Source organism: Apteryx rowi, unplaced genomic scaffold (assembly GCF_003343035.1).
Source record: "Apteryx rowi isolate R43461 unplaced genomic scaffold, aptRow1 scaffold_71, whole genome shotgun sequence".
In the NCBI taxonomy this organism is placed as follows: Eukaryota; Metazoa; Chordata; class Aves; order Apterygiformes; family Apterygidae; genus Apteryx; species Apteryx rowi.
The window spans coordinates 1,381,559-1,405,566 of NW_020450994.1; the positions used below are offsets into that span (position 1 = coordinate 1,381,559).

At 36.6% G+C, this 24,008-nt stretch overlaps 1 protein-coding gene and 1 long non-coding RNA gene across 2 annotated transcripts in view; one reads left to right on the plus strand and one right to left on the minus strand.

Moving 5' to 3' along the window:
* The window catches only part of SPEF2 (sperm flagellar 2), a 62,951-nt gene extending 60,231 nt beyond the window's left edge, over positions 1 to 2,720 (minus strand). Inside the window, exons 1-2 of the mRNA XM_026087219.1 lie at positions 2,663 to 2,720; positions 1,748 to 1,850 (exon numbers count right to left, since the gene is read on the minus strand). Of these exons, the coding sequence (XP_025943004.1) occupies positions 1,748 to 1,850; positions 2,663 to 2,720 (161 nt within the window). The remainder of the gene's footprint in view (positions 1 to 1,747; positions 1,851 to 2,662) is intronic.
* Positions 2,721 to 2,940: 220 nt separating this feature from the next.
* LOC112976262 lies at positions 2,941 to 10,186 on the plus strand. Its single transcript, XR_003256974.1, has 3 exons — positions 2,941 to 2,966; positions 4,672 to 4,757; positions 6,688 to 10,186. It is a non-coding gene; the product is annotated as an uncharacterized LOC112976262 (long non-coding RNA).
* The last annotated feature ends 13,822 nt before the right edge of the window (positions 10,187 to 24,008 follow it).

A 24,008-nucleotide genomic window follows, 5' to 3' on the forward strand; every position in this document is an offset into this window, starting at 1 on the left:
ATGATGCAGTCCAAGAGGAAAATCCTCCTCTCCCTGCCCCCAGAAGAAAAGCAACAAGGAATGATCACAAGCATAGAACATCCTTCATAAGAGAAACCATTTCTGATGCCTTCTGAAAGGCACAGTCCAAATCTATTTCAGACATTTAAGGAGGGATACAAGAGAATTTTAATAAAATTATGAATGACACAGGATGAACAGGAAAATATTATTCAGCTGTTTCTCATAATGCAAGAACAAGCAGTTATCAACTAAAACCATCATGTGGCAGATTCAAAGCATAAGAAATAATATTTCATATGACTCAATTATCTTGAGACAAGGTTTTCTGCAGGTTACTACACATGATAGATACTATAGTGTTTTGGAGTTCAAAATAGGGCTATTAAATATGAAAATATTATCTTTGGCTCAGAAGTATGTAGCTAGAAGGAGAAGAGGCACTCTTGGAAGCATCATTAAATATATATCCTTCCACAAGCATCTGCTACTGATCACTGTTCTTTTTGATTTCACTGAGATTCCCTAAAAGACTTTTCAGTGGCCTCCCCACTTTTCACAGAAAGAGCGCTGAGGGAAACCAAATGATCACAACGGACAACAAATACAGCATCCCTGACAACAAGCCAGTGGACTCTCCCTTGCAGTTCTCTCTGGAGACATAACAGGATGAAAGAAAAGTAGTAAGTCTCATAATTGCTTCAAACTTCTTCTGCCCCACCAAAGCACTCTAGGCCCAGCAGTTATATAGGCCTCTTCTTGCACCTACTGAAAGGATGCTTGACCTTACCTAATCAGAATTCAGCTGGAAACAAAAGCTCAAAGCACCTTTTTATCAGGAATAGCTGACAGAGATCGTTTAGAAGTTGCTACAACATGTTAGAAGTAAAAGCCTCCTGAAGCTATTCTTTCCTGGCAGCAGCATAAACCCTGAATTTGCTCAAAGAGTTCCCAGAAGTCCACCAATGATCCAAGAAGTTCCCAAGAGACCTCGAAGATTTAGAAGCAGAGCACAGAAACTGCTGTGCAAACTGCTGGGTCTGTGGCTGCTTCTGTTAGCTGCACTCAGTTGGTTGGGCTCGGATATGAAAGAGTTTAAATAAAAGATGAGAAGTGCAGAGAACATCAAAAAGAGGCCACACAGCCTGGCACACTTGATGCATATGTGCACCAAGGTCTATCTTTTGTGAAAATGGAGCATAAGTCAGGGAACGTTGTGAACTGCATCATGAACATACCAATGCCACCAAATCTGTAGAAGATTTTCCCCCTTCACTGTGGATATACCAGCTTTATTTGTAAACTTATAAATTCCTATATAGTCTTCCACCATGGCCTCACTCAGAGCCTCACAATGCATTGCTACCAATTTCATTTTAGAGATGCCACAATGGTCACCACCACACCAGACCTCAGGATTACAGGCTCCATCTACCTCACTGGGACAGTGACAATATCTCCAGTCTTGCAGACATCCTGAAGGGCTTGTTGGGCTTTTGGTCTAGCATGCTACTGTCTTCTTAGTTACAACCAAAATATGTGATTTTCTTGAAATAATATGATCAAACCCTCTGGAAACATGAAGCTAATCAGTGCACTTAATACAACTGACTTTTGACTTATTGGTTACTGCATGAAATCACGAAAATTTCTATATGTCTTTCCTACCCTGCGTTAATAAATCCTAACTGAACAATAAACATTTTTTCCAATTTCTGTAAGAGACATATTATCCATGCACGCTAACCTGCTCTGTGAAAATTGATTAAAGTCATCCTGAAGCTCGTACTTGTGCAGAAGTTCTCCTAGGAGATAGCCGGTAGAAAATTCTTCTGATAATGATCCTGGTACTAAGTTGGTTTTGTTTAAAAAAAAAAAGATAATTAAAAGAATTCATACATTAATCTTAATACAACTCATTATTATTTTTATCCTGACACTTGTAAATTAAGACCAAACTTTACTAAACACTTTAAAATAATTTTAGAATGTGAATATAATGGAAATGAGTTTTCAAGCTGCAAATAAATCTGCTTTATCTATAAATCTGCTTTATCTATAAATCTGCTTTTAGTCATTTAATTTTCAATTTTAATTTGTTAAAAAGTAAACATCATCATAACTGTCATTAAGACAGTGGGAACCACTATATATTCTAATTACTAAATTACTATAAAATGCAGATGAACAAAACACACACAGGAGATCTAACGTGCTGCTCTTCTACGGAAAGTTCCTTCCCTCCTTGCGGAAGGAATGCTTCTACAAAGCTAGCACCAGGCTTGCCATTCAGAACACAGCACGGCTTTGCATACACATACATACTCTTATCCTCTGGGGTTCTTATTAGCAGGTGAAGGCTGAGCTCCTCATATCTCCTGAGCCCACTTGGCGCTCAGAGGAAAACTATCACCATCTTCACCTCAAAAATCACTACCTTGCACTTGAAGATTACAAATCTACCTAGACGCGAGGAAACGGGCGAGTTCATTTGCAGACCAGCCGCAATCAGCCCCGCGCCCCCGCGGCGGAAGGGGGCCCCGAGCCGGCGGCCGCCCCCGCCGTCCCGCCCCGGGCTGACGGGCGAGCCGGCGGCCCCGGCCCGCGCCACGCGCGAGCCCGTGCCCCCCTCCCGGCGCGGCGCGGCGGGGCCCTCACGCACCCACGCTCCGGGAGAGCTTCACCACCCCGTTCAACCACTCGCACAAAATCTCCGACATGACGACGACGACGGCGACGGCGGCGGCGGCGGCAACGGCCCAACCGGCCCTCGCGAGCGCCTGGCACCGCGTCCCGTTGCCACGACGACCGGGACGGCGCGGGCGCGGGGCGGGCCCGAACACGGCCCCGCCCACTGCCGCGGCCGGCCTCCACGGGAGCGCGCACGCGCCTCCGGGAAGCTGGCGCATGCGCCCTGGAAGGGGCGGGGTCGCGGGTGTGGCCGGGGCGGGGAGAGGCGAAGCAAGGTGAGCGCGCCGCGGGGCGCGCGCCCCCCTGCGCGGCCGCAGCCGTTGGGGCGGCGCGGGACCGCCTCGGCGGTGGCGGTTGGCCGTTGAGCGGGCGGGGCGCGTGCCGAGCGCGGGGGCTCCCCCGGGGCTGAGGCGGGGCGGCTGAGCACAAGGGGGCTTGTGGCTGGGGGACAGCAGGAGTCCTCTGGTCACAGGTGGTCGTTAGCCCCTCTCATTTAATGTCCCGATAGATATTCCCCTACTCTCTTTTGTCCCTGTGTCGCCTTGGCTGGTGGTAGAGCCCCGTTCTTCTGGCTGCGGGGCCGCGTGTCTGGCTGCTCGTTTAGTACATCACTGCTACCCCATTCCAGCCCTGCCTTGCTCATTGCCGAAACTACTGTTATGCTAGCGTGGATGCTCCAGAGCAGGAAACTATACGGGCTGAAAAATAATCTGGCAGGGAAGAAACACAAGGGAAAATTCTGGAGCAATTCTCCCGCATGGGTTCATGCAACAGCACAAGTTACTGGGTTGGCACAATGTGAAAGGGGGAGGGAGAGCAAAAGCTGCTGAAAAAAGCCATGCCAATTTAAATGCATGTTACACATTTGCTAGTCAGTTTTTCTGTAGTGTATGGATAAGAAGACTCGGAGACATTCTCGTGCCAATACAGCTGCTTGTGTGGCTGTATGATAAGCCAGCTTGGGTATCTGAGTTTGGTTTGAAATAAGCATCGATTGATTTGGGGTTTTTCTTTGCTTTTATTTTTACTAGGTCTTCTTAGTCTTCTGTACTTTAGCTTTCTGCATGTTTAGCTGCACAAACACGCAATGGTATGATTGGAGGGAAGGGGCTTTGAGGGAGGAGCAGGTGGGTCCTGCCACTGAATGAAATGTGAAGCGGTGGTGGTCTACCTTTCCCCCACAGTCCAGTAAGACGTGGTGTCAGAAAGATCAGTGTGTGTGTGTGTGTATCTATACAGTTAGGAAAAAAAAGTAGTTGCATCATCCTATGTGGCACCGTCATGAATCACTTTAAATTTTGAAAAGTGTGCTACCAAAATGCAGACTATATAGGAAAGAATTTCATCTGGAAAATATACTGTATACCATGGAAATTTAAATTGGTCTCTTTTTCCAGAAAAGGTCTAAAGATGATTTAATTAATTTTCAAGTACCTTTCCAATACACAGGCAGGCAAAAAAACTAATTGTAATTTTCAGAAGTGACAATGATTAATAGTTGACACAAACAGCTTGAATATTGTGGATCCTGTATCCCTAAAAGTCTTCAAAATAAGTCACTGTGCCTTCATGGAGGGTGTGCTTTAAATCAGAATAAATTGCTGAGTTTTGTAAGAGTAAATGTGTAACTCAACAGTCATTTGTATCAGGAGAAGGTCATTGTAGAACTAGTGGCATAAGAACAAATCAAGCAACAGAAAGTTCAGGAGAGGAGAAATACTTAGTACAGCTAATTTTATTTTAAAATAACATTGGTTGTTCGGTGTGCTGAGATGGAGGTAGTAAAATTTTGGTCAGATGAGCATGAATTGAGAGAGAGATGTGGAATCTCATATAGATTTAAATTCAGTAGTGGCTTGCTGTTTCATCTAAGGATCTCTTCACTCTTAACAAGTTAATGTCATTTTCTTATACAGTTCTGGCTAGTGATGGAATAATGTGGTAACCTATTTTTACTTTTTTTTTTTTCCTGAATTTAAGAACTTAGGAAAGATGTCTGTGTTCTGCACCGTGAAAGCTGAGTCCTCAGAGTGTTTAAAGGAAGATACTTACAGACAAGAAGTAAGGTAACTGTTTTCCTAATTCTGCACTTTCTGAAAACACCAGCATTTCTTAATAAGATGATTGTTTGTTCTGTATTCTGTTCATTTTATATTTCACTGCTAAGGATGCCGGTGGGAGTGTCATGGAAATTCCAAACTGGTTTCCCAAGGAAGATTTCTTTGGGAAGGGTAATGTAACTTTTAGTCACTAATACTGGCTGGAGAATGCATCTGATTTTTTCACCAAAAACTGTATTTATTATTATCTTCCTGTATCCTCCTTTGGACTTGTTTTGAGAGAGGAGAGATTTGTCAATAGGTCGCATTTATATTGGTTGAAGGAATAGAAGACATCAAACAGTAACCTGCTGAACACAGACAGAAATTCAGGTGCCATGGATTAGCTTTTACATTTCATTCCTTTTAGCCTCCTGACATAAATTGCATGTATGAAAAACAAAGAAAGGCCTATGACAGTCAAGACTACAGTTTTTGTGGATATTAGTTTGGAATCACATGGACATAATAGTAGTATGCACAAAGAATAAAAGAGCAAGGATCCAGTTTTTAAAGTTATCAGTAAACTTTAGTCCTTTATCACAAAAGAGCATTCAAAATCCTTTAAAGGTTCAAGACTCAAAAGCGTTGGAGGTGCTCCCCGCAGAATATTCTCCTGGCCACCAATGATTGTGGCTCACGGATTTTCTGCACCCAGATGAGAGTGCACATTGAATGATGTGACTGTATGCTGCAAGTACTACAAAAAAGTCCCCACTTTAAGTGCTTGTAGAACAAACACTTGCAATGCTAATGTACCTATATACAATATGTGTCAAAGAATTGCGGTTACTGCTAAGTAACCTCTTTATATTTTAAACAAGTGTGTCACCTCTGTTCAAATACTGATGAGATTGTATGAGACAGTCTGAAAAATTCCGGGTACACAGTGTTCAAGAAAATTATAGCAACTAGGTGCATTGTTTTCTGTACAGCAAAGTGAATTATCAGTATGTAGATGCATTTTGAATAAACCTCAGTAAACTACTGGGAAAGATTAAGGCAAGGGAACAGCAGAGTTCTGAGACTGTAAAGATGAAACAGGGCAAAATGCTTCCCATATGAGGAACAAATCTATTCTTATGGCTGGCTGATGTTCTGTTTATTTTCCAAACTGATAACCAAGTAAGGAAGAAGATAATTTAGTCAGTCCCACAGAACCGTAACTCACTTGTTGCCTCTAAGACAATATGGTTCAGTTTAGCCAAGTTAGAACACCACTGCATTTAAACCTTATTTTGCAGCGGTCTAAAGAATTTTTCAGCTTCAGACCAGATATTCAGTGTTTCCAGGGTGACATGTTTGTTAGGAATTGTCTGTAGTGGATAGTGGCATATACTATTGAATAAGGTTTGAAATATTGATGCTATTTGGTTTGGTTTGTAAAGTTTGAGACTTACTAAAGCAGTTTTTCTTTTATGTGTATACAAACACTGACATTAATGAAAATCCTTGAAGAGATTCTGTGGCTTCAAGGTAGGAAATGTTGTTCAACCATTTCGAGAGCAAAGGAACACTTTATATAGAAAGTACCAAAATAGTTAAAAACAACTGAATGTAAGTGATGGAAGTAAAGAACTGATCTGCCTAGCAGAATGAAAATTCACATGAGCAAAAGAAAAGAAACTGGAAGGCTTATTAAAACTGGTCTGAAAAACAAGGACATGTCTTAAGGACACAGTAAATTATTAGGGAAATTAGAGATTAGCATGTAGATATAGGTTTAAGCAAGTCTATGAAAGATAGCATAACAAAGGAATGGAGAATTAAGGGCATTTTTATGTTAAAGACCTCTGAACTGATATACCCATTTTTGAGCATCTCATTGACCTTAATAGTTTCTTCTCTGTTTTAATAGCGATTTTTCCTTTAATACCTGTATTCCTTATTCCATCAGAAAGGGGAAGATTCTGGGATGAAGAATACGATCTCAAAACGGGAGAATAGAAATAGCTGGGAAAAGCAGCAGGCCTGGGCTTAAAGACTGAAGATTAGAGGCTGGAACTGAGTAAACATTCATGAAGGAATGCAGTGGCACAAATAGCTAGTCAGGAAGAAGAGGGTTACGTCAGGAATGGAACAGAAGGGATCAAGGGGACAGAAATCATCTTTGTGCCAAAGCCTGAATGGAACCTCAAGATTCTGACTCACCATTTCTTCTGCCTTCAAAAGCAGTATGCAAAACACACTGGAAAAGGATGTTTTCAGTCACTCCCGGTAACTGTCCTCATCCACCGACACGTATTGGTGTCATAATTTAATATGGTCAGAAATTAAATTACACACACTTTTCCTTGTAATCATTTCTCTTACAAGCACAGAATGGACATGCACTTGATGTGGGTGGATGAAAGTTCTTCAGTTACTTTTTCAAATTCTCTATAGTCTGTTGTAAAAAGGGGGAAGCTAGGTAGTAAGTAAAGTTCAGATGGTTTATTTTTGATGTGCGTAGTTGAATTTGTCTCTGGCATAGTGTTTCTGTGAAATGCAAATCGAGTTACTGAAACTAGAGTTTTCCAGCCAATTATAAGTTATGCCTTTATCATTTTATGGATGCATTATTTATATACAATGTCCTGATGTATTTTCAATAGTGTTTGGTAAATGAGTCATAAGGCCTCATCATTTAATATTTTATCTTCATCATTCTAGAAGTGCTCATTAACTGGGCACCATTTGTCTTATCTCCTTTCACTATAGCTTTTGTATAGCATCATTAAAGAATGCTTGTAATGTAACTAGGATCCTTTTGGCTGCTACTGAAATACAACTGCTCTTTCTTGTAGAAATAGGACAGCTATTGTGCACTAATCATTCTGTTCGATTCTATTTTTAAGGTATAAAATGAAGAATAGTGTGTCTGTTTTGGAGTGCAGAGGGAATGCAAGTATCCACAATGTAACTAAGTGATTTGGAATTTGGCTGGAATCCTTGCACCTAATGCCAGTACTTGAAAGCTTAGCTATTAGTTTTTTCTCATTATGTTGAACGAGAACATTGGTCAAGCATACTGTATACTGGAAATGTTCTTGGTAGAACATTAGGTTTTCACAATTGTTCTTTAATCCACAGTTGTTAGCTAATTAGGGTAAAACTGATGATGTAAACAGTCAAGAAAAATTAAATTGATGTTGATGTAGCTAGAGGAAAGAGAGATCATGGGCTAAAGTGCCCAGTTGCTCCTTTTAATAATGAATGAATGATGACTCATGGTATTATATTGCTAATATACAGAATTTAATTTTATAAGGAAAATATATGCGTAGATGTTCTTTTCTTACAATAACCATTTGTCTTCCCTTTTCATGAATTACAAATTTCTCTGATCTTATGCCAGAATAAGTTTGCGCTCAGGCTGATTCCAATAGATGTATATTTTTTTCCTCTTGGACAGCAGAGTTGCTCATAGTGGTACAGATAGTGTTGTGCTTGTGTTTAATGATCACTGAAATACAGGTTTGTTTAAGCATTTCTTTATCTTATTCATAAAAAAATTTCCTTCCTGACTACATGAAATCTGACTAGAAGATTTTAATGGGAATAAGAATTCTGCCTTAAAATAAGTGAAATTCTATAAGGAAGTTTAAATTAATACAGAATGAATGAACAGAGGCACTCGTGAAAGATGCAGAAAAGGCAGCCAACAGTTCATGCTTTAGTCCTTTAACTTAATTCAAAATTTTCTTAGAAGATACTCTGCTCATTCTTTATTTTGAGATGTGGCACAAATTAGCATTTTAAAGAAACAGAAGAAATTAGAGCAGTTAGGGACTTGTGTGGTGGGGGTTGGACTCCCTTACCGTAACTGATGAATCGGTTCAAATCTTATAACAACACAGAATGTTCTATATTCATCCCAGTAGTAAGAATTTAAGATAGTGTGGCTCTGATTTCCTACAGCTGTCCTGCTATTTATTCCCATGTCCAGCTCTTTCTGCTCCATTAATTCTTATTCTCTTCCATAATCAGAATTATTCTAACCCATATATTCCCATTTATATTCTTCTTCGTAATCCTGAAGTCTTCACATATGATGTGCCTTTCTTCTGATTTTCATTGACTACCCTAGAACCATTCGTATGCATATTTTGTTTTCAGGGTATTTTATGGACATTCTGAATCATGTATGATATTTAAATTTTACACCATATCAACTTACTCATTCTCTTTTTTCCCCATTTTCTAGTGCGCTGGTACAAACTGTCTCAGAGTTCTTTCTTAGGTTCAATTGCAAGAGTGTGCACCTTCTGGCCGTTTGAGTCACATGGAAAGTGGTAGGCCAAAAAACCCTTCAGCTGTTCCTTTTGTACAAGTACTTTGTAACCCATGTGGCATGTGGCTATTTGGCATATGCCTATCTAGACAATTTAGTGTTTTTGCAAATTACAGTTTTGAAATTCCTTCCCCGAAGGATGGTAGATGTCCTCCTCTACCACAGAGAAATGTTGTATGAATGAGATTTAAAATGGAAAACAAGCAAAATCATGGTTGGAGCCTCAAGTATGCACAAAACCTGCTGGTAGATATGCCAGCTTTTAGAAAAGTAATGTTAAACAGAGGATTGTATCTTTGGAAGCCCTTGATCAAGTTTCTGCAAATTTATATAATTATGCCTGTGTTCACATTGTATATTGTACCTTAGTCTGAGCCTATGATATAAATTCTGGTTTATCTTACACAATTTATACTCCAAATCTGGCACGTCCTTTCTGCCACTGGGTTTCAGAAGCTGCTTGCACCCCCTAGGATCAGCTACTTTTCTGTGTGCTTATCCTTTTATGCAGAAAGAATACTTCCAAAGAAATAATTACCAATCACAGGTTCCTTTTTAGCAGCACACTAACAGCATTTGTTGGCTAGACTGAATCATTAACAATATCCACAATGCACCATTTTCTTCCTACCTCTTCTGAAAACTGCACTGGAAGTAGTGATTTGAAGTAGTGATACTCCATTTAGGCATGTAGTTGGATAGGTCTATCTTCACCAACAGGAAAGAGACGATGTGTCACACCACTCTTTTTCTATCTTCTTTTCACTGATAAATTCTGACGGTAAAGGTAGTTCTGCCCTTTCCCTTGTGTTACTTCTCACCATTCTTTTACTTCTGTTTACAATGCTGAATCTAGATCCTCAGGCTCCGCTGTCCAAAACAGCTATTTCAACTGCAGATGTAAGGGTATGTTGTTACTGATATTAAGTATTTTCTTTCACATTGCAAAAACTAGTTTCCTGGTAGAATTCATTCATTTTTGACATTATACTCAGAAGAGAGTTCAAAGATCATATAACCTTGAATAGAATTTTTGCTGCTTATTGTAACATAATAATTTCTTCTCTCAATTCCATTTAAAAATGAAAATGATCACATTTCATGTGACAAGTTTTCTCCTGCATGGTAGATAATAAAATATGTAAATAAAGTCTTGTCTTATTCCATCTTTTGCTCAGTTTCCCTTTGGATGACAGCAGAAAATTCTTTCCCTAAAGCTCATACCTGCTGCAGACACATAATCCTTGTATTTTGCACACATCAGAAGCATCTTGTAGAACAGAATAGTCTTTATTCTCCATTTAAAGAAAGGTGCCTTTCTAAGATCTATGTCTACTTTTTTGGTTTCCTTGAGGGTATAATTCTTTTCTCATCATACTTGGAATAACAAAGGCCCTAAGCCTCTAACAGGCAAGTGCGACATGCTGTTCACTAGGTTATTTTAAATCAAGCAAATTCTGTGCTTTGGTTTGAAATTTTCATTTACAGATTAATGCTTAATATTACTTGAGTGGGCCAGATGGAGGATTGAAAAATAGCTTTAATTTCCAAACAAGAAATAAGTGTACCAATATTTTAACAGACTTTACAGCTCACTCTGCACCAACTTCCTCTCATATATATATATATATGTGTGTGTGTGTATACACACCAATAAAATAGTTTATTGTGTAATATAATATTTGGAACCTAAGATTCATATAATTCTGTTTCTGGAATTATTAAGCTGCTTCCTGTGATAGCTGCCTTGGTAAAGTCTGTTCAACAATCCTTTTTAGGAATGTCTTTAACAGTTTCTGTTCCATGGTGAGAGAGGAACAGTTTTGGAAAGCCCAGAAAAGGCAAACATCAACAAAAAGCAAATACATGATATTGCATCACTCTAATTACTTTCTTACAGACCCAGGCATTCATACAAACAAAATCAGACTGCACAGTAATTACATTCATAAGAATTTTGGTTCAATTGTTCCAAGATTTGGTCACATTATAGTTTTCATGTACGTGAAGCTCAGGAATTAATTTGCCTTGCCTTGGTATGTTTACATAATTTTTATGTACATATGTTTAAATAATTTTACACATGTTTACATAGTTTTACATATGTTTACATGTGTTTACCCTGCACTAGTGGGAATGGATCTTAGCAGTAGCAACCAGCCCTAACTACCTCAGGGAGACAATTCAAGGACACTTTGGGAAGTCAAACTCTCTGATTATCTGCCTGTCCACTGACTACCTGCTTTACAGAAACCTGCAAGATTCATAAGAGAAGACTGATTATTTTTATGAGTATGTGTGGGGGTGCATGCACGTGTGGGTGTATGCTTTTAAATATTTTAAGAAAATGTCCTACAATTTTGAAAGGTCTTTCACAAGCATGGAGTTCAGGGTTTCAAATCGATAACAAACAAAAACTAGCAATTCCTTTCTTACTGCTGCAGTGTAGTTCTTTCCCATAAAGTTATTTATTTGTATGAAAATAAAATCATTACTTTTTTTCCTGAATTCTAAATGTAATTGAATGCATAATATTTCCTGCCTTCATGATACAATTACAAGAATAAATATTTTTGAAATTTGAATAATTAAACAAACACGACTTCTTCAGACATTTGCCTTTCTAATTTATCATCCATCAGCTGGTTGGCACAAACAGTAGAGAATGAGTAGAGCTGTTTCTTATAGATGTTTCCAGCTCAATTTTTCCTTTTGTGAAATAGATTTAGTAACATTGCTTGTCTTATGAACTTTTCTTGATATTTAGATAATTTGTTTCTATTGTCCCTATAACTGCTGTATGTAAAAGCTACTATTTACAACTGATTTGGAAGATTAGATATTTCAGTCTTCCATGTAATGTAGCTTCTTAATCAGTAGCCCCCACAGAGGTTTAGTTTTTCAATAACTGTGACAGTTTGTTTTGTTCTGCTGTGTGGTTTATTATTATCTACATCTGTATTACACATCAGACACTTTCAAATATGGTTAATTTGTTTTCCTTCAGTTTTGAGCTGAATGTGATAATCCATTTTTATTTCATTGCTTGTGTTTCATTTATAAAGATGTATCCTCCCTAGTGAAGAGGGTTTAATTACTGAACTTTCATTTTTAGGTGGGATGGCTTACAGTGTTCAGGGTATGCAGATGTTGTTCAGCCATGGTTTATGAGACAAACCTGTGGTGTGAAAATTTAACAAGCAAAAAACCTGCATGTTTTGCAAGGTACACGTTACAGGAAATTCAGAACAAATAAGAGAAGCATAAATGATGTAATTAGTAAATAATGGAGATGTAAAATCTGTAAAAAGATTAACCAAACATATAAAAAGTTTATCATCACAATTTGCTGTAGCAAGAAACAAGTATAGTGGTGTGAATGTTACTTAAAATAAGAAAAAACTTGGGAAATGAGGAGCATTTTGAATTTAAACTAAATCTGTCTTCAGTTATCATCAGTGAAATACATGGCAAACTAATGTGAATTATTTTAGAAAGAAGTATGTGTGGTAGAAAAGTAGAGGCAAGGGTAACTTCTAAAGGTGGTTCATCTTTGAATTTTTCACAAATTAATCTTACTACAAGGCATTGCTGCTAACCAGTTCCACTGATGAGAAAGTTACTGTTATCCTCTTTGTCAGAATGATTGGCCAAAGCTGTCTTACTGGCATCATGTCACATAATTGCCTCTGCACTAGTTTCATGAAAGAGCTTTCTCAATTTCTGATGTCGTATTTGGAACTGAAGTATAAAAAAGAGAATTGAGACAGGGCAAAATTCTACAGTATTTAATTTCTTCTTTAGCATGCATTGTCCTTTTATGTGCAAAGAATTTCTTAAGAGTACTGTATATATTATCCCTTATGTTATATAATGCGATAATACTCATGTTGGAAATCTTATTTGCCTTAATATTCTAGATACTCTGGTATAGTGTGTATTCCATATACATCCTATTTACATTCTTAGTGCTGTAACTGTAATTCTCTGGAGTAGTTTGGCAAAAAATGTGATTACAATTCAAACTCTGATGTATGAAATAGCAAAATTCCTAAAAATAAAAACCACCCCTAAATGCTGTCCTTCTGTGAGAAATTCCATTTTAGACCCTAGCCAAATCTTATTCAGATTTCTCAAACCTCTGCTTACTGATATGTTTCTTATTTCCTCCTCCTTATTCGACTGGTTTTAATGTAATTTATATTAAAGGCTGTAAGTCTGTGAGTGTGACTACTCAGGAAGCTGTTATCTGCTGTTTTCTTCTATGCAAGACCTGTTCACTGTCCATCACACTTCTTTCTGCTACCCCTCTTTCTACCTCACCTTATTTCTTCATTGAAGATAGGAATTTTTCTGCTTTACTCAATTCAGATTCCGCATCTCTTCATGTTTGTTTCCTATATTACAGAAATGCCAGAAAGGTTAAAACTCTTCTATACTCTTTTAACCAGTGTATAAAACCTATTATTTTTCCACTAAGTTTTCATATTATAATGACCACTTCTTACTCTGTGTTACATCTTTTGATTAGAAGTTTTTAACCTCCCAGAGATTTTTTTTTTTTAATTAGGCTAGTCCTTGTTTGTGCTTATGCTGTGTTAGTGTTACTGAATTACAAATTATTTAATTTTTTTTGAGTGTCAGCTAACAGAATATTGACCAAACTGTCAAGGTTTTGGAAATTTCAGTTTAAATTTTGCAGTTGTCTTGGGAAAAAGTTGAGTAAGGTTTCTCTGATAGTACCATTCTGATCCATTTGAATATCAAACTAAGATAGATAAGCCTGTTTTGGCACTGAATCTTTCTGTTTGATTATTTGCAGTAATGGTTAATAGTGCTGTTTGAAACATAGCACTAAGTATTATTTCAGATCTTGATAATATAAGTAACCTCTTAAACTGTACGTATAGAATACCTCCACAAAACTAGGGAGAGAATGTGTTAGTTTAAGGGAAATAATTTTGCTCTAGTCTTCTGAAATCTAGCAAGGCTTATCAGTAGCTCTCTGTCAAGCTGCTGATTTACAAAGGCAAGAAGAAAATCACATACGTTTCTATGTAAATATGTTTAGGTATAACTCTGTGATCGATGAAGTTAAGCTTAAGGCCCTGAAATATCATCCTTGTCATAGTGATTTTGTACTGTCATTGCAAAGAAGATAAAGTGTAAAGCTTAAAAAGGCATGTATATCACGGAGAAAATAACTTTGGATCACGTTATTTGCTAGCATATAATTCTGTTGAGATAAACAGAATTTTGCTAGCAAGCAGTTGGGATTACTGATTCTGCATTTATCACAGTGTTCTCATAAGCAACTGATGGATAATAAACACTTTTTATTTCGTTACATGGTGTGGAACATGTGCATGTTGTATTGCAGGCACATGGACAGTCTGGAAATATTCCAACAGCTTCAAGCTAATAAGTATGTAAAGTAGTAAGATAAAATCGTTAATAATCAGGTTCTGGACAGAGATTGCACAACCATTATTGAAGCAGTTCTCATAAAAGCAGGTTTTCTGGGTCATACTTTAGAAAGTAAGAATGCCATTTTCCCAAAGAAAGCAAGTGATGACTAGTAAAATTTTATGGCCAAAAACTTGGAGGAAGAGATTCATATAAATTAAAAAACAAAAACAAACAAACAAAAAACAAAAAAACCACCATTTTGATTTGATTCACATGTATGAAGCTGTAGAACAAACAAATCAGTAGAATAACAAAGTAGAAGTTGTTGTGGCCTTTTAGTTCAGAATCTGTCCATAAGCAGCAAGACAAGAAGGTATTCTTTATATATATTTTTTTACTTTTCCACCACATAAGTGAACTATCTGGTTTCTTCGTGAATATGGGCTTTTTCAAACACATAACATTAAATTTGGAAATAGGTGATATGATTATAAAGGCAAATGTGTATTTACATTGTAGTGTTTTTCTTTTTGAAAGATGCAGATACATTTTTAACTTCTTCAGTGGTTTTGGTTACTTACATACAAAATTTTTCTTCCTAAATATTTCAGAAAAAAGTTTAGTGGTTAGATCTATTTTTTTTTGTGTGTATGTAGATATATATGTATCTATACATGTATAAAAAAGCTCATGTGTCTCATAATACACATATATAGTATTACCCTTTCTATATGAGGCTAACTCTCTTTATAAATGTTACCCTAGAGTTGTGAGAAATATTCAGCAGCAGCAGGCTGCTTGGATGGTTTTTGTGTAGTGTATGAGACAAAGATATATTTCAAAAAGTGAAAAAGGGATAGACATGATGTAACTTACAATTACTTTTCTTGCCCTGGAAGAATATTTTCACCTTATCTGAACTTTAACAGTAGTCACTGTCAAAGGAGGAAAGAGCAAGAATCTTGGAGAGAGAAAACTCATTCTGAATGGGCATAAAAGTCTGTTTGTCTTTCTATTTTGTCTTTTAAAAATACTATATTAATCTTAGGAAAGAAATATATTCTCTACTCTCTTTTAAATATTTTAACTTAGTAAGTCAGTAAGCTGGTATGATAGATGGTTTGGGACTATGTAATTTAAATAATTGTAAGCATAAGAGAAATATAAATATGAGGAATTCAAGAAGATGATGCTAGAGAGGTAATGGAATAGCTACATGAAAGGAGAGACCTGAATTGGTTGATGGAATAGCTACGTGAAAGGAGAGACCTGAATTGGTTGATTTGAAATGTTTTTGGAATTCTGGTTTTGCAGTAGACTGAATTTTTTGCTTTTGTCTGCAATTCAGAATGAAACAATTTGAAATGTAAAAATTTACTGATGAAAGGAAGCTCCATATTCTCAACATTTCAACTATTTTGTATTTTTTATATTGTAGTGATAGCAGTCTTTTTTATTGCTTTGTTAAACATTTTGGTCCATTTTCTATACACGTGGGTTTGGGCATATTGCTTCCATTTTTAATTCTGAGTATGGTCAGTGCTAACACAGGCTATGAAGGAAGAATGTAAGTTGTTACTTACATACCATGCTTCATTGGTAAATAATCTTGTTGAGCCGTCCTTTCATAAAACTAATGGAAAACAAAAGGAAAAGCAAAATTCTGCACGTTTTGTCTATTTAAGTCAGAAACAAGTGTGAAGCATTTCATTTTTGAAAATAAGCTGTCAAATCATAAATTCTAAATTAGAAATACATTTTGCACACTGTGTATATGAGGAACAATAACCTGCTCTAAGAGATGATGGTAACACAGATGTGAACTTCGTATTACTTGATGCTGTCTGTTGATTTGTTTTTACTGAAGACAGATGGTTTTGAAAGCGAGGGAATACTTGCTGCAGACACAGCCATAGAAAAATGAGCTTTTTTCTAACTTCATAAGGAATAATATACCTGTAGGTTTCCCTCCTGTAATCTTAAAAGGCAGAATTAGTACTTTTTATATGCTGAAAAAAGTTTGTATCCCGTCCCACCTATCCCCAATCATTAGAAGTTGAACTTCCTTTTACATGTAATCCCAGGATATAGAGATAAATAATCAAATACAGCAATATAAGTCACTATAAAGAATTTGATTAGCAGCAAGACAGGTTAAACAAATGAACGGCAATGTGAGATTCATCTTGCATAAATTTATAGGTGTCTAAAATGCAAAGTATCTGAGATTGTCTTTTCATTTAAGTCCACAGTGAGAAATAGGCATTTCTGGAACACAGTTAATCCAAGCTATTTTAAAACCTGTATCTCCAGGAGAAATGTATTATTAAAATTAATTTTGCTAGTCCAGTGAAGCAGAATTTGAAGAATTTAGCATGGTGGGGATGAGAGAAGGACACAATAGTCCAAAGTACCTTACAATTTTATAATGCTAACTAGAATATACCAATGTTGGCATGCTAGGGGCCATAGGTCTCTCAGTTGCGAAGAATCACCCCATTAGGGGAACAGTACCATTTGCAAATGGAGCAGAGCAGCAGCATGATCATCTCAGTATTCATTAATGTCTGCTCTCCAAACTGCCATAGGTATGCTGATGTGGACACATCACTTCTCTGTTGTGTCCGTAGCTCTACCCCCTCACTCCTTATCCATATGAACAAAGTGGATGGTGATACTGATACGCTGTGGTCAGGTCCAAGCGGCCTCAACTGTCAGTTTGTTTATGGAGTACTTGGTGACCCTTGATGTGAGATTAGGTGCAAATTTTGGCCAGGATTAAGACTGGCTTTTTATGACTGATATAGAGCATTAATAACTAGGTCTGGGTGTGTAAATAAAGCACAGACTGTGAGAATTATGCTGGTGCACTTTGACTCATCCCATTGTTGAAAACAGGAGACCATCATGATGAAGAGTCCGGTCCCTAAGTATTTGATCTGGATTTTAAAGAGACATCTCAAAATATGGGCACTCTGGAGCAGTTACCTCTGAAGAGTTACAAAGCAGTGTGGAATATCATCTGGATGATGAACTGAATGTACCAGGGAGGAGTCAGTTCATAAAAAACAAAAGCCCAAATAGGTGTGTGTAAAACCAACATTGATTTTAGTATGTATGATGCACGTATAGTTTACTTCATATAACATAGTCTTTGGTCTAGATTTGACTCCTTCCCTTTGCTTCTGTAACCCCCTTCTTTCTTTTTCTGTTTTTAAAGTTTTTTTTGAGTAATAACAGAACCAAAAAAGGAACAGGGAACAGTTGTATTATTTAACTAATTCTCGCCAGCAATTTTAGTACAAATTATTGATTTGTTAATCATATCAGTAGTGATCTCTAGATAATGCCAATTGCTCTTCAGTTAATAATTGGGCTAAAGCTTTGTGGCAGTTAATATTAGAACTGATTCTTATTAGTTTTAAATCCTTAAATGCATTTAATTATAGATTTGCTTATGAAACAAACAGCTGCTCCTTTTCCATCAACTCTGTCAGTCTGCCATTTGAAAGGATTAAGCTTGATGCATCTCTACAAAGTACTTTTACCTTACCTTATCTTGGCTGTATTTTATATCTTTGCACCTGGCGTAAACTTTCCAGAGCTCTTTGTTGGTCTAACCGCATTAATGACATTACTCTTCTCATCACTTTTTGCAGCAACACATTTGGCTTGCCTGTATTGGCTCAAGAGGGTGGAAATTAATTGTAATATCTCAACCAAAGCAACATGTATAATCTGCTGTCTTAAAAATGTTGCAACAAATGAGTTAAGTAAAGTTGAGTGCAATTGAAACTTTTACCATCAGTTGCTGAAAGATAACAATCTTTCTGGGCAGTATTTTGCAAGAATATTTATCAGAAATATTCCACATTAGCTTTTGAGCATTTTTGAAATTAACTATAAATATTAGCCTAAGTTTAGAGAGCTTAGAAGGAACTTTGAGTGAGATAACAACAGGCTTTTCATGGAATTTTCATTTACCTTCTCTTTTTTTTTATATGTTTATGAAAACAGAACTGCAAGGCAGCAGACTTATTTAAACTTCTGTTGCTCTTTCACTGTGAACACAGATGAGTTATTCAAATACCAAATTATTGAACAAAGTTGTTTGGAAACCTTTGTTATCATAAGACTGCCAAGTGGAATTACTATGAAGTATGGTTGGGTGGATGTGCCTCAGGTCCCTGTGTCGTTTCCCCAGAACACTGATGATGCTGATGTGTGGTTCAAAGAAGGGAGCTCTAGCTCTGCCAGCAACTGAATCTTGAGATGCAGCAAAGGTTTTCTGCACCAGCCAGAGAGACTAAAAATTTTGCACATGTAATCACAAAATCTCTCAATATTTGCTGCCCCTTGAACTCAGGGTTGCTTAAGCTTATATTGTCCTTAAGACAGGAGTGGGAGAAGCTGCATGTCTTTGTCTTTGCAGATGGTGTATTTTACATTCATAATTATCTCATGAAAGACAGAGCAAATAGTGCCAATTTTTGGATGAATTACACAGAGATAGGTCATCATTAGACTTCCCCGTTTGTGATCTGGAAAGAAATTTGGCTGATATCCCTCAAAATGACATGGCTTAGCAAACATGATCAATCTTGAAGGAGACTGAGTCAAAATTTTCTTTCCCAGGGGAATAGGAGAAGCCCCAAGATGTGTTCTTGCAAGTCTTCAAGTGATAGGACAAATTACTGAATCCTCTTTGCAGCAACCAGGAATGCCAAATATGCTATTTTATACTCTTAATAAAGAAGCGATCTGTGTGAGCAGCTTGTTCCTTTGTTCCTTATCCCTTGGGATTTTCCATTAATGTATCCTTTTTGGTTTCATTTTCCACCCTTTCTCCAAGATCTCACTCTTTTTCAGTCAGCTCTAATTCCAGCAAAATGATCCTCATCAATCACAGTTTTCTCTACTTCTGGTGCTGCTGGTGACAGGGAAGCCACCTCTTTGCTCTCTTTTGTAAGTGCAGTTTTGGTGTTGGCTTAGACATTCCTGCAAACCTTTGCAAAACCCAGGTCTGCTACAAACTGAACTTCTTCACTTCTTGCTGTTAAAGTGAGTGAGAATTAAAAATGTGAAAAGGACCTGTACTGAGACAGTACAATGTGTGTATTTCACATACTAAAATTAATATACACAGCAGGAGGTATTCTGACTCCTAAATGGGAAGCTACTTTCCACTAGAAGCATAGCTCTTCTGTCCACAAAAAGCTGCTTGCAATTAGGAAGATGATTTTACAGTCAAGAACAGATTGGATGAGGAGGGCAGGATTGGGAGCCATGCTCCCATGTCAGGAAACAAGCTAAAGGGTGGTAAAGAGTCAGTTTGTTTTAAAGAGTGCCACCTTTGACAGAAGTTGGAGGAAGGGGGAAGGCTAGAATTTTGTAGACAGACCGAAAGTATCTAGACAACAAGAAAAGAAGTGGAAGAACACAGGAAATGGAGTAAGAGACAGACTCGTACTAGTTGTGGAGGTAGAAACAGAGCAACCTAGGCAAAGACACCATGAAAATAATGTATTTCCTTATGGTATCTATTACATTTAACTTATGGGAGTAATAAGATTTATTTTTTCAAGTGTTGTCCTTGAGACAGGAATGAGTCAAGTTAAATGCCCATAAGATTTTACTTTCTCCACACCTTGGGAGTATTATCATTTGTCGTTTTGTTGTATACCTTATCATGGTGTGTACTACCTTTAGACCCACCCAACTCCTTTTTCTTAACAGGGCAGTTAGTTACTGACCAGTTGTAAATATCTTCTTCCCGGCTCTGTTTACGATCTTCTTTGGAAGGCATGATCTGCTTTTATCTAATAACATTCAGAAGACTGAAGTTAAAAATAAATGCACTACAGGAAGATACTTTAGCTCCAATCTTTCTGATCCAATGGCTAGTGGAATTTAACAGTCAATAACAAAAGCAAGATTATGAAAAATCTGGTTGTACCCTCTCAGCAAAATAGAAAAAAGACGTTTCTTTGGTGTTATTTTAATTTTCAGTCACATGGACTTACATTTTATTAGGAGATTTTTTTTATATCATTAAGATCATTGAACTGTAGTCTGTTAATGAAAACTTTGATTTTTCTAATAATCTGAAAGGGAAGTAAGAACGTAAAAATTAGGAATCTAGAAGGCAGTAATAAACAGGAAAACAGAAATGTACAAAAATCTAGATAAGATAATGTTGGAACATTGGTTATTAGAGGGAAGTGAATGGCTAGTGAGTCGCAACAGCTGGTATTGCATATGGAAAAGGGGAAGTGTATAGAGTGGTGTGCAGTTAATAGTTTGGTTTGCCAGAGTCTGAGAATTCTGGAAAACAAGCAGGACATCATATAATATAATTCTTTTAAGCCATTTTTCAGTCTTGGTGATATTAATTATTTCTCATTAAAACAAATATGAAAGCCTCTGACCAGCAAACTCATTTAATGTTTATCAAATAATTATCAAGCTATTAGTTACTTACATTTCTAGAATTGAAGGAAGTATAAGAAACAACCACTTTTCTGAATAATAATGCATATTCTTTTCTTTCTTCCTCATAATATTGATCACTTTGGAAAACTTTGTGGTGACTAATGATTCTTTGAGTGTATTCAGGTGCTGCGCTATCTGGTAAAGAGAGTTAGCTGATACTATGACAGCATATTCCTGCACTTTTCTGATAATGACTTCCTGAGTCAAAATATTGGATGCTGCTTAACTAATAATCTCAAGATAAAACTATTTGTCTTTTAAGTTAACAACACTAAAAATATTATAAGGATAAATTTTCTTACGTAGATTTTCTCTGTTGTTTAACTGCACTATTAATTCTCAAAAAGAGAAAAGATACAACACGATGTTTAATACTGTAGAAACTTTTTCATGTCTTAATAAGACATTTTAATAATAATTGTGTTGAAGTGTGCTTAATGTATAAGGAATGTTTTGTTTTAAATCAGTTTAATTACTGTATTCACTTATTAGGGTTTTCTAAAGTGATGAATTTCATACAAACAGGAAATAGTCATTTGATCTCTCACACTTTACAAACTAAATGAGACTTCATGTAGACTTTACTTCTAGATTTTCATCTAGTAGGATGCTGAAATAGTTTGCAAATTATAAATGGCACATCCCATTACTGAAGAGCATGAGACTGTGATAGCACTGTTTTTAGAAGACTTATTTTATTGGGAGAAAGATGAGATAAAAAGATATCACTGGAGGTTTGTGTTTCCATGTAGACATGCTGTCCTCATCTTAAAACTTTGGTTCATTCTTTCAATGAAAAGAGACAGATTATATAACACCATTGTAACTATACATCCAAAAAAAAATCATATAGGAAAAGTGTAAATAAGGAATATAAAGACAGACAGGTAGTTAACCGTGAATTACTACTGTAAGACAATTAAGGTTAGTGGAAATTACTTTCATGTCTTGCCTTTGTTGTTATAATGAAGGATAATTATGACAGAAGTTGAAGTTGGAGCTGCAGTGATTGAAAACCTGTATGACACACCTGAAGATGCTGACAATTTGGGCTGTTTCATTTTGCTGTTAGACTTACAGTAATTATCTGAAAACACTGGACAAGACATCATTAAGTATGACAATAAGAAAAATCTATCAGTAGCACATTAAAAATGTAATCTGTAATGATAAAAGCTACATCCTTTTTAAGGAGTGGAAATTTTCTGATTTTAGGGCTTGTATCACTCCTCCCTTTTTAACCTGTGTTTAGCTTTCCTTTCAGGTATTGCAAGCTGAAAGAATCAGTCAGGTTTTAGAAACAGGAAGTGTGAAGTCCTGCTCCTGCCCCAGCTGCTGACTCTTTGTGTGACAGGATCTAAGTCGCTTAACCATTTTATCTCTGTTTTTTTCTTTTGTAAATGAAGAAAAAATACTGCCTTCTACACATATATTTATACCCTGTGTTTTGATTCATTTGATCAAAGCAATATTTCAGACAGCCTGTCACTTTCCAAAAGACACTCAGATACTTTGTCTTCAGTCATACATATGCAACGTGAATTTTGTATGGTTCAATCACCAGTATGAATAGTAGCTTGCTCAGAACTGAAATGAGCAAATATTTACTTTGTTAATGATTTTGCACAAGCAATATTTCATTCAAAATATGTTTTCACAAGTTTACAGAAAGTTTCAATTAAGTCATTAAAGGTTTTTTTTCTAACTTTAGGAAACATTAACAGACTAAAGCATAAAAAATATTCACCAAATGCTATTATTTTGAATAACTGTGATTTTTTTTAATTAGGCAATTAGTATATCCTGCTCATCACTGTACTATCTTAATATCTTATAAAATTGATATTCTCTCTTACTGCATTCTTTCAAAGGTCCAACTTTTAATTATTAGTTATTTATTTAATATGTCTGATAATAAGTTTCAGATAGTATTCTGATAACAAGTTTTACGTATTCTTCTGAAAGCAATGGAATTCATAGTTTTTCTGAGTTCCCAAAACAAAACTGGTAAATATTGCCCAGCCAGTTGGAAAGCACAGTCTATTGTATGTTTTTTTGTCTTTTTTTTTTTTAAATACAATTGTCTTTAAATTTTCAGCTTCATTGTTCTTGAAGGTGGAAGGTCGCTGTCATGGGAGGTTGTGTTCATAGTTGTGCTAAACTGATCTTTTTTGTAATACAAACTTGCACACTTGAGATCTTTGAAAGGAAAAACTGAAAACTTAAATTTTACTGTATTCAGTAGGGAAACAATTATGTAAGTGATGTATTCTTGGTGACCTGTGTTGCTAAGAAACAAACTGATGTATTCTCAATAGATTAAATCCTTCTCTTTTATATGTTTTTACCACAAGGTGCATTGCAATGCCTTATTCAGGCTCGAGCAACTCAAAACCCATGAACAATGAGGTCAAGCTATTATCTATTTCTTTCTTAGCTCTGTCTTGTGCTATCTAAGCTAAAATCAGATACGTCTCCATGAGTACCTACCATGGAGTTCCAGTTCAACAGAGAATAAAACAAAATTCTTCCTATTTCACTGCACCTATTTGTGTCTCCTGTTTCTTTCTGGATCCCAGTAGAGAATGCTGCCACTGCATCTGTCACAGGACTGTAGCCTGGATGTCATCTTCAGCCACTTACAGTTCCACAGGCATTAATACTGGATTTGCTCAGTACAAACTGGGTTAGAGCACATATGGTCACCTAGCGCATTGCTGTTAAACTAGCCAGTGCACACAAGAAAAAATATGTAACAGTTTTATGTTTTTATGCTAATTGTGGAAGGCCAGGGGGCATCTGGTCAGATGAAGTCTGCCAATATAAAGTTACTCTGTTGGCATTTTTGAACAAATTTAAACTAACAAAGTTATTTTATATATGATCTGTCCTATGCATTGTGATGTTGCGTAATTTTTGATTTAGTCCTATGAGCTATCTGGCTACATTTACTACATTATTTTTTTGCCTGTACTTTCCGAAGAACTTCTAAGATATTACCTTCCTTATTCAGCTACAGAACTGACATGTTTATTTTCTCTTAC